General features: G+C 32.0%; 1 protein-coding gene across 2 annotated transcripts in view; it reads right to left on the bottom strand.

The window, feature by feature from the left end:
- Positions 1 to 12208, bottom strand: part of LOC117101597 (axin-1-like) — a 45114-nt gene that overhangs the window by 8250 nt on the left and 24656 nt on the right. For both annotated transcript variants that reach the window (XM_033241585.1, XM_033241584.1), the window contains exons 4-10: positions 10360 to 10465; positions 6405 to 6542; positions 3767 to 4398; positions 2497 to 2631; positions 1484 to 1690; positions 989 to 1066; positions 359 to 544 (exon numbers count right to left, since the gene is read on the bottom strand). In XM_033241585.1, the coding sequence (XP_033097476.1) occupies positions 359 to 544; positions 989 to 1066; positions 1484 to 1690; positions 2497 to 2631; positions 3767 to 4398; positions 6405 to 6542; positions 10360 to 10465 (1482 nt within the window). The remainder of the gene's footprint in view (positions 1 to 358; positions 545 to 988; positions 1067 to 1483; positions 1691 to 2496; positions 2632 to 3766; positions 4399 to 6404; positions 6543 to 10359; positions 10466 to 12208) is intronic.

Here is a 12208-nt window from a genome sequence, read left to right as displayed (position 1 = left end):
ACAGCACGGCATTAGGCCAATGAACTTAATAGATTTTAGGTTGTTATGTCCAATTAGCTCCTTCAATAATCCTTAATACACTTATAAGAGTGCAAGGATGCAAAATAATATCTTTATTTTCTCAAGGACCGTACATTTACCTACATTAAAATTTTGTTTACTTACTAAATTTTTGTTAGACTATGATAGTTAGTAAGTATTATTTTATCACAAAGGAAAAACACTAACAAATTAAAGAGTGAATTTACTAACTTGTATATAACAGAATAAATATTAATTGAGCTGGTCAAACGCTAAATCCATTTGGATTATTCCATTACAAATGAATTGGTGTTCTAACTGAATATTAATAGCCTACCTGTAGTTTCCTTTCCGTGAAATCAAGAGTTTGAATTGAGCGAGGGTTACATTTCCATGCGGAAAAGTTGTACGGTATGGGATAGGGTCGTGGCAAAAGTAGTATGCGACGGTTATTGTGTCCAAATTCTTATTGGCGGTAGTATTCGTAGAAGTGTTGCTCTTCGCCTTTGATGTAGATGTGCGTCTGAATGAAGAAAAAAAAAATCATAAATTTCATAAGCACACGTATGCAATAGAGTAAAGAAAGTATAATACATACTCCTATGTATTGAAGTGAACGCCATCGTGTTGAGATTAAAAAAATATAGTAAAATCGTCGACATTGGTTTTAAATAGAATTTTTTTATGAAAAAAAATATTGCTTAGTGAAATCAAAGGAGTATGCCATCCTGGTCTTATAGCTCGACTGCTAGTAGAGCAATCAAAACTGTATTTTACACATCTTAATATTGAATAACATTGGGATGAAAAAAATATAATTCAGCATTTCTATATCTCAACATTAATTCCATATAAAAATGTATCTCCATCTTCTCTATTTATGTTATCATTGGATAGCTTGTACAAATATATCTATGTTTAAAAATACTCTAAGGAAATGGTTATTTATTCAATGCATATAACTTACGTGGATGATACGTGCGCCACTTGTTCATCTCCAGAAAAGCTGCTGACTTGTGGTTTACTACGCCGTACCTCTTGATTTCTAAAAAAAAGAGACATTCGTTGGTTATTACAGACGGATTATTCAGAATGCGAGCATTTTATTTTTACTTCTTTAGGCTATACTATAATTTCAAGTTATTACTTAAAGTTATCATTACTTTTATGGTAATAATTGCTGTGATGGAAAATTTTAAATAATAATATATGATTTTATATTTAAATATTTTCATTAATAGAAAAATTATGCTTAAAAAGGAACGTTTTAACTTCACCTTTTAAGAGCAAATTTTCTATTATGATTTCTTCTAAACATACAAGGCTTAACACACTACTTTTCTTCATATAAAAATATTTAAGATTTACATTTTTGTAAATTTTGAATTTGAATAAAATACCATTATATACTAAATAATATTTAAAAAACTATAATGCACAAATTTTATGCTTTGACTCTTACTTTCGATGTCTTTCATCACAGTGGATTCTGCGGCGGGCCTCTTCCAACACTGTGCCTGTTTCAGGGGGTGTGTTTAGGGGCATAGACATGTCCTGCATGAAGGGGTGATTCGGTCTCCCAGCCCACTGGCTGCGTTTGGACGTACTGTGACCTACACTCGGCCTAGCTGCATTGTATACAACTGGCTTCTTCGACATGGCGGAATTACTACGAAGAAATAAACATTTTATAGTAGAGTATAAATCTTCAATATGAAAGTTAAATGCAGCAAGAAATATATATTAGATTCTATATAAGTATCACCTCTAGTATAACTAATTATTGTTTAATTGAGCATAATACAAAACTGCAAGACGATTGTTAATAAACGACATAAATTACAACATTGACAAGAAATTCATCCATAAAACCAAACGATGCTAAACCTCAAGGGAAATAAAACATAATTTATTATAATTGCCGTGGCGATGATAAAACATTTAGATTTGTCTTTATCCAAGATGAATGAGTTGAGAAATACAGTTTAAGATTTGGGGTACATTCGCAGTGAACTTTTTCACACAATGTCGGTTGGATGAAAAGCGCAAAAATTAGCAAAACAGGAAAACAGCACTCAAGAAGGGGAAATTTTTAATCATTTGGGTCAAGTGGTCCAATTAATGATCTTGCTGCATTCGCAAACTGGAAAATTCCATTTCCTTTTTCATTGGGCTGTACTTTTGAAAATTGCCGTCAATTTGGATGGACGATACGTTTTTTTGTAAATATTTAGTGCATCACGTAGTTTCACGTTGTCACGTTTATGTCTGTTTATTGTCTATGATGAAATATGCCAGGCACGCTAGCTATTTACTGTATGCTACTATAATTACAGGTTAAAGTGTAGTTAATACATTTAGCAGTAATACAACTTATCAAATTCTTTGGAATGAAAATTCTGAATTGTATTTTTTTAAAAAGAAAATATTGTGAAGTTTGTTTTAATTAGCTTAATTTAACAAATATTAACTTACCTATGCCTCTGTGAATGACTATAAGTATTTGGTTGGTTTTCAGAGACTTTATGAACACTTCGTTTTGCATTTTTCTGCGCAGGTTTCAATCGGTATGATTCGTTTTCAGCCAACCACTGGACTATCGCTTTGTTCCTGTACAAAAAAAAAAAAAAATTAAACTAGTGTTAAAAAGCTATAAATAAAATCACAAAAAAGTCTGTGTGATAAATTATGATATAAAAAAAAATTACAATGCTATTGTTCGAACGAAGTCTTAATATTGATTAGCGGAAATAAGCTTTCCTCTTTCAGACATTCAGTATGACGTTTGATACCAGCTACACATGCCTTCGCCTTACGATACCCAATGGGCAGATAACGACATGATGTTTTAACCCTCCCACTAACAAAGAACTCGAGAGGGAGCCTTTTACAGCCATTGCTTGCAATATTAATTCACAATGCAACCATCGCGCATATAAATTAGTTGCGTGTTGGTAACAACTGCAGCTGTTAAGGCACGTACATCTCTACTACACGAGGGGGACAATGGACTAGAATTAAATCTTTAATGCCATATTTGAAATTTAAAACGTTTTCAATTCTAACATACAGTTATATCTCAGGAAGACAATCTTCAATCAATATATAAATTCATTTTGATTATAAAAATACTGAAAAATACGAATCATTCATTGTATTGTTAAAATACGCTTTTTAAGTCTTTCTAATTTCATTTCTTTAGATAAGTATACCAAAATAGGATCTACTACAGTTTAAGTTTTTTTAGAAATGACACACGAGACAAACCCAAGGCTCTCATACAAAACATGTAGCCAACTCAGTTTGAAGCGTTTTAACTAGGCTGTGGAATTGACCTCAAGGAAACACTGTGACAGCCCGATAATTTTTCTTCTTAATCTAAATCAGATTGATCTCCTGACTTTTGTGTAATGTTCAAAATATAAAAACATGTAAAATGCAACTGCAGAGGAAGGATAGAATTCCACTTTAATCACATCCAACATGTAACTTACAGATATTTCAAAGTAGATTTTTTTTTCTGTCTTTCTTTTCCTTCAGACAAAGAAATTTGTCAGTTTTGTTGAGGTTTTCTGTCGATTTTTAAGTCTCATGTTTGTTATATTTGTTGTGTTATTTACAATCATTAGGATAGTTCCCAGATTAGAAAAAAGGCGAGCTACAATAACACCGTACATTGCACACCTTTAAAAAGAAAATTATATATAAAAGACAAAAAATGACATATGAAATTATATACACATACCTTTCACCATCTGATGGTAACGATGATGTCCCGTCATAAATTCCACTGTCGGTTGTTTTTGTGGCGCATGAAATATCAGACTTTTTGCTAGATTGTTTCTCACGTTTATGACGTGATTCTGTGAATGAGTATTGTTGGAGGCGCGTGCTTTCAGGACGTGACTTTGATGTGTAGTAGTGCGTGATATCATCAGGATACGTTCCGATCTGATCTGGTATCTTGTTCTTGCCGTGCAAAGAAAATACATACAATTGTGACCGATGCTCATATCCATGTTGGGGGCAATGTTCACGGTCGTAACAACAATGAGGACAAGGGATAGAAATTTCAGTGTTTGTAACGTCCTTTGTCTTTGTTTTCGTTAAAACCTTGCTGTGTTTAATGGATGCAGCTGCGCTGGTAGGGACTTGAGAAATCGGGCCTGTGTTGCACGCCAGTTTTTGCTTGTGGAACTGTTCCGGTGATTTTGATTTGGGCGTGATATGACCGGGCGATCGCCTATTCGGCGTTTGATCCAGAGATCGTGACTCAAAGACACGAGCACAATGGTCATCCAAAATACTTGAGGGATCTTCGTCAAATGTTTTAAGACCAGTTAATATTTTATCTTCAGAAATTACACCATCAACTTCCTAGAAAGTAAATAAAATACTTATTTTAGCAGAAGTTTAGAAACAACATGTAATTAAACAAGAACAACTTAAAACTATAAAGTATATTGAACAATGTAACATAATATTTCACTTTAACTATGGCGTTATTAATTGTAATTTAACATGTTAATTAACTTTCTCAACACCAAAAAGGAAACATTTGCATCGACAAACTGGCAACTATGCATTCTCCGTCGCACAAAAGATCGCTCGTTTATGACTGACAGCCATCAATCACCCCGATTGCAACAGATGAGGACGATTGATTATCCACTTTAAAAACTAGCACTAAAGAGCAGTATCAAATTTGACACATTTACATATATTAACAATTTCCAATCATCAAGCCTCAAGGCTTGTTCCGCACAATCGACATCTCGTCTTCTTGAACACTGTTTAATATGAACTTTTTTTGCAGCAGAAAGAATGTTTCATGCTGCGAGACAGTTCTGGCATATTTAATATGCACCATTGTTAGGTAACAAACACAATGCAATGTACTTTTATTTTCCGACCTTCAATGATGATAATGCTAATAACAAAAGTATAATTAAGGGCATAATTTAAATAAAAATGTCATTATCGTAAGGAATATGCATGTATCATATTAAGTGGCAATGCTTGACCCAGCAAACCATAGTTAAAAACCTTGGAAATAAAATTATTTTATATTTTTTATAATATAATAAAATATAGTAAGCACCTTCGAGCTTAAATAATAGGTATAAATCTATTAAATGTATAGTTTTCATTTATTTTTTTTTAACGTCATAAATCATTTTCGTGTATCCATTGTATTGCTATCGAAAAAAGATGAGTGATTGATTGTTGAAGTAGTTAGCACATTGAACACAAAATTATTTACACTTTTTTTTGTAAATAATACAAGTAAATTTAAGTTGCTTGGCTAAGGGCAATAAGTGAATAGACAGTTTTGCCTTTTTAAGCCCCCTTACAATTGGGAATCCAAATCAGTTACTATGGCAACTGCTCAGACAAATGTTAACCGTAAATCAATGTTTATACCTTTATTGTTCTTGTATTAATTTAACTGTTTATTGAAGTCATAAAAAGGCAAACACGCTATATTTCCAAACCTTACATGGTCACGAATCTCGTTAAGAAGCTAAACAATAAAATACATTAATGTAAATCCATTAAGATATGCCTTTTCAAAAGATTTGCAACATAAATAACCAACGTAATCATTTGTTAAAATAACCAACGTAATCATTTGTTAATACACCACACAGTTTGAAATAGCGAGAGAGGTACCATAAAATAACTAAAATAATAAAATAAAGCATACAAAGAACTGAATAATTCATAAATCGAAGTGAAATTATGGTAAATAGTAAGAGTAATCATCAGGCAAATTCTAAGCTCACTCGAGGCATCTTTCTCAAACCTTCTAATAAAATGATTAGAAGAAATATTAGATATGATGTATATAATCGCATTTGAATTTCACATCATTTGCGACAAATTTACCGATACAAAAGCAATTACAAATATGAAAGATTTTTTCGCAAAAAGAAGACAACAGAATCAGAATTTAGTCGAACGGTTATCAAGCCGTTAGTAATGAGACAGCGAGGTGGAATTAAAAACGATGGGCATCAAAAAATTTATTCATAACTTATGGAAACACAATTACTTAAGTCTACGACATTTGAATATCAAATTTGAATTAATTTCGAAGTGAAATAAAAGCTAGATCTTCATAGAACAATTTCAGAATCAGATCCCGAGTCAAACATTGATAATTGACAGAAAGGACGTGGCAAGTGTACCAATAACTTACGATCCATCCACCATCTAGGATGACAATACTTTGGCGTTTTACACCGGCCTCTAAATTTCATGATTTGTAAAATCAGAGACGTTTTAGCCGTAACTACAAAAACATTCTTGACAATGAATGTAAAACATAAATGCTCACGCAAACACACAGATAAATGCCGTAATACAATACAAAAACTCACATCAACTTCTTTGAGTCTGGCTTGAAGTCGTTCTTGCGTTTCTCGATCTTTCTTCACACGTTCTAGTTTCTCTGTGAGTTGACGGACGAATTCTTCTGGCGACAGTTGCCGACTTTCTTTTGTTGGTTGTCTAGGGCACTGCAAAAACAAGTAAATTCATGATGAGATTTTATGGATTAACCTAATGTCGGCAGTACAATGATAAAATATTCATTTTTCTGATTTTGAAATATTAATATGTGGTGTTTATGATTATGAGGTGTAAGCTTTGTTGGTTACAGTTGGCAACATCTTTACAATGTGATTACGCAAAGCAAACACTGATGATCATTTAAAACAACATCATGTGATATTGTACAGCGTTTCAATAATCTGTGAAAAGGCAAAAACAAATCTTACTGTTTAATCTGTTATGAAACAAAAGAACTTAAGAACCTTTGCTTAATAAGAAAAGCCATTCCACCAAAGCAAACTGTTTATATAAGCAACTTAACAATGAAGGTGAACACAATAGGTGCTGATCATGTGACTTCCCGAGACATTTGTCTTATGTATTTACTGTTCGTGTCTGACCTTGTAAACAGTAGACATTTATTTGTATTATTACTGGGACTACCATTCATATTAGATATAAAATGTCATTTATTAATACTGTATTATTAAAATTGGAAGATTCCATGTACCTGCATTACAACATATTTTATTACAACATTTATTGTGTTGTTTTTGCAAGGCCAAAATGTCTCATTTATGTTTTTTAATAAAAAGGATTAGGTAGTCACCTCCCCTTCCCATCACCTCCCTCTAACTGCCTTTATATTCACTATTCAAACAGATCCATCGCACGGAACTGTATCTAATAAGCCTGATAGAAGCCATACACACAGATAGTCGCTAGGTATGGCATGTTCTAAGACGTCATTCTCATTTAAATATACAAGGATTTATAAATAATTTTCTGTCGTTTTCTAGGTGGCCCAAAGAAAAAATGAGGGATTTTTTTTTTTTTTGAACTTCGAACTTACTGTATAAACGTGTTCATGATAATTGCTAGCATTTCTTGGATAAAAATCAATATTCTTTTATTCTCATTTTTTGTGTCCTACTCAAGGGCAAGGACACCACCCAAGATGTTTTCTCAATTTCATTTTTAAATTTCAATGAAAAATCTATTATTCGTTATCAATTTAATTAAGAATAGATTGTATATTAATGAAGTTGAAAAAAAGAAAAAAAAGGAATAATTTCTGCATTTGCGTAGAAAATTTAAAACTCGTTACTCTAGTTTGTAGACATAACTAAAATGGCAAAAAAATCTATAAAATATGAGGTTATCGTCCTTAAGACTACCACCCAAAATGCATTTTCGATTTTCTTCTTAATTTTCCATTAAATAAATTCTATGGTTCGTAATTATATTAATTTAGAGCAGATTGCACATAAATAACAATATATCTGAATACTTCGTAAATTCACAAATACAATTTCTGACGATAAAAAGTTTGTAGGCATAAGTAGAACGGACAAACTGCAAAGAAATTTGTAGGTTATCCGTCATAAGAATGAAATCGAATATGTCAAAATTTTAGAACAAAAATGCAACATGAAGTATCTTGTCACGACGTCAACCGAGTCTGTAAAATCTGAGCAGTAATTACGTTCAAGATGAATTCGATTACTACTCCTCTTCCTCTTTAGCCATTTCGATACGTAGCATTCACAGACTACTGGCCAGAGGGTACGCTGATGCTAATGTCACATGCGCGAGGAGTAACATAAATGTCACGTTCCTAAATGCAATTTGGCAGGTTTTCCTTAAGGTTCAATTAATATCATGAATCATAATTCGGATTCATGTATTTTTTATCAAGATTGAGGCATTTTGGGTAAACGTTCATATTTTTAAACGTATTGTATTAACAGCAAAAAAAATCGTTCCAATTCATATAGTTGTATTTTCTGGCTAGCTCTTAGGAATTACCTTGAATCAATTAACCGTTGTATAAGCAGACAACAAACGTTAGGCATAAAAATTAATTTGTACGGAATTCTCTCTGCCTATACTCGGAAGATTTACGACGATCCATATCATTAAAGGGTATTAAAACGCCTCATCTCATTATACTATCAACAGTACCTCAAGAATCCAAAACATACTGTATAGATCAAATCTTTCCCATCATGCTGTGCAGCACAAAAAACGAATGTTAACGCAAGTATTATTTTGTTGATGTGGATGATGCTCTTGTGGCTATCCTCTGTCGATCACGGGCTACGTCGCCTGACAACTACAGTTGATAATTCACTTGTCGTAATCCAACAGGGTCTAAGTATTCAACTAACAGACAACACAACATGTCATAACTTTACCATGAAATATTTCTTCTCCATTTGTGAGAGTCATTAACGGCTGATCAATATTTGCGATCTATGTAACTATGCCTCTGTAGTCTGCTTTCTGACAATCCATTTACCTGTCTATCTTGAAGAGCTGTCTGTTTGCCTGTTTGTCAAGCTGTTTGGATATTTTTATCGGTTCTGAAGAGTTTGCCTTATACAGTACTTTCTAAAAATTGTTGTAAATTTGTCCCTTTATTATTTGTAATCACACATGAAAAAAAAAAAACATAACAGTTTACCTTGTGCAACTTATAAAGACGAAAAATGCTACAGTTTTTATTCTGTACTATCAAGGACTTTTTGAACAATTAAAAGTCCTTGCTAATTATTAGCTAAAGAATAACTTGTTTAATCTAACAACAAATTCACAAAAGGACAAATGTTTAAGCTAAAGAACAACTCTTCTCTACAAATAAACCGCATATTTCTTAAGCCATATTAAGCAATCTGTTAACAAAGCAAAATTTTAATATTATCTCTACATTTGGAGTTCAGATGAAGTCTTGGGTTCAAATCCTTCCAGGTACTTAAAAACACAACTAAAAATAACTCCACTCCTTTCAAATTGAAAATTGCTCATATCTCCAGTTGCATATGAGCGAATGACCAGCAGTAACATAGTAAAGATGATGAATTGAAGAAATAACACTACTGTATGATAACACCAGTCTAATATAGTCAAAAACTCAGTGGATCAGTGGCAGATATGATGCGATAGGTATAGTCCTAAAACTTATCTCCAACTACTGTAATCCTAACACCTATATAACATTATATACGAAGTCAGTCCCATCAGAGTAAACTCTTTAAACCATCTATATTTCTGTAAATTTCACTGCATCTAAAAATGTTTATTAACATGCATTCAGACTGCCAACTGCTTGTAATTAATTCTTCCATTTAGCTGGAGAATTTCACAGTTCCCTGACCCACGACCTTCAGTTAAAATTTAGCTGAATGAGCAAGAAGCACGAACCCACGTTCGCTTCACGGCTGGCTTGTGGCATTGCTATTCAACAGATCTATAAATTCTGAACATGAAAAACTTAAACAGAGTGTACGACCACTCAATTGATAAATGTTTAAAAGCCAACCTTGAAATTTCCTATACAGTTCCACTTTCAATCATACCAATTTTTTATTTTATCTTTAAAAATTAATACAATAATAAATTTCAATTTGAAAAAAAATTGTTATTATGACACAAAAGGTATCCAATAAAATTGAGTTTTTATTACTATATTGATTTGTTATTTTATAATGCTATTTTGTTGTGTTTTTCTTTTTCTTTTCTTTTTTTTTTGTTTTTTTTATGAAACCAGATGAATTTTTTTTTTAGACTACTACTGTTTAGAACTTGCGCAGCAGATTTTAATAACTTATATATTCTACAGTTCATAAAAAAAAAATTCTTATTAAAAGAAAATCACATTATGTGTACATATGAAACAACAATATATATTATTTTTTGCACTAAGCTTAACAATTGGATGAATATTAGGGCAAATAGAAAAATGTATTAGATTATCACTTAGTATAATATTGTGCTTCTTACTGGTAATGGTGGGAAAGTTTGTATGTGTCCATTGACTTGGATATTCCTCCTCATATTTCTCTTAGTCTTCTTCATGTTATGCCGATGATACATAGGCCGTCCATCACTAAAAGAAACAAAAATTATAATTTTTAAAATAAAAAAAATGTATAAAAATTTAGTAGTAGATCAATTTTCGAGTAAGATACATTTACACGGTACACTTAACTGGTCAATAAGATATCTAGATAGGAAAAATGATGTTTTATCATGACATACAATATTTTTTATTATTGAACAATAAAGATACTAAGTTCTTATATAGGGCAAGATACTAGTTTCTCCTTTTGCTTCAAAAAAATATACACTATATCTGAGACATGTTTTTATTATTATCCAATGACTAACTCAAGTTAATATAACAGTAATTTGTAGAATACATAAATTTATCAACTTTATGTATGTAGAAAAATGAGTTTCACTGTCATTTATTATATTATACTGCAGACAACAAAGAATATTAAACTAGTTCTGAATTCATACAAAGTTTATTTGAAATAATAAAAGAACAATATTAAAGAGTAATCAAGAAAGCACAAGCCCACATTAAACAAACAAGCTGTACTAAATGCTATATTAAAGACATAAAACACTAAAGTATCATTTGTGAACGGTGGCAGGCATCATTTAACAAATAATAATCACAGTGTGACATTTATGTTGCGTATAGTTTGCACATCAATCATACTCTCTCATCAATATAGAGCGGTTGACAGGACCCATCAATAATTGAGGGCACAATGGCCGTTGTTCTATCGACACCAATCGCACGATTATTCGCATCAATATTATGATTGACAGTTTGTTATATTGATCTCTGCACACTTCGATTATAAACCAAATGCATGAAGTATTAAGTTTCCGATATTATCAGGTACGCAATATTTTCCTAAATGGTGCGCACAACGATTTTCGTAATTTGAGCACAAGGCTGAATTTACACGGAAATGTTAAGTCCGCAGATACGAATACAAGTGCAACGACCCAAGATTCCATTAAAAACTTAATTACAGGGCCAATAAAAGATGATTGTATTCCCATTAAATATCAAGTGCAACTACATTTTTATTATGTACAACATCCTTTATATTAGTACAGTATGTTGGTTTTTTTTCCCATATTTTGCAAATGTGTACTATAATTATATTATTTCATTAAAAAACGTTGAGATGGTTGTCAATCAGTGGATTTTTCGGTTGTGCGAGTGCATCGGGGTAATTATAAGCAAGAGAACTAACATGCCAAGGGCGACAAAGACAGTCATGAGGCTAAATTAACCGTTACGACCAGAAGACTCTTAATGATGATCGCCTGTAAAAAGTTCATACTTATAGTGGAGAAATGCATTAAAATAATTGCAGGCAATAGAGCCTGGTTTTAACAGACAATATGTAATTCATTTTTGTCACGACCAAACTGATCTTTATCGGACATCTTGCAGCCGTATATTAACTAATTGTAATGCATTAAGTGAAGGGTTCTTAAACACGATGCATCTTATAACAATGACATTACGCAAGTGTTTACAATTTCTTGTGGTATTTTTTTCCACTATAATCTGAGCATTGTAATGTTAAAAATTAATGTATTCCTAATTGTATAGTAACATTCTGAATTGTAAAACACATTACATATTCAGCAATTGCAAATTTACGTTTACTGTGCAATCGGTTCATCTTGCAAAGAATTAGAATTACTGCAGGGTTTTAGATGGCAAATGGTAAAAGAGAATCCAGAGATTAATTTATACAATTTTAATGATTATTAGGTGGAAATGGTGATTTTTTAAATCTGATTAAATACCCACTCC

The sequence above is a fragment of the Anneissia japonica genome, unplaced genomic scaffold (genome assembly GCF_011630105.1).
Source record: "Anneissia japonica isolate Jap-2015-1 unplaced genomic scaffold, ASM1163010v1 scaffold17412_len611537_cov169, whole genome shotgun sequence".
NCBI classification, from domain to species: Eukaryota; Metazoa; Echinodermata; class Crinoidea; order Comatulida; family Comatulidae; genus Anneissia; species Anneissia japonica.
This window is presented reverse-complemented; position numbering and strand designations above follow the sequence as displayed.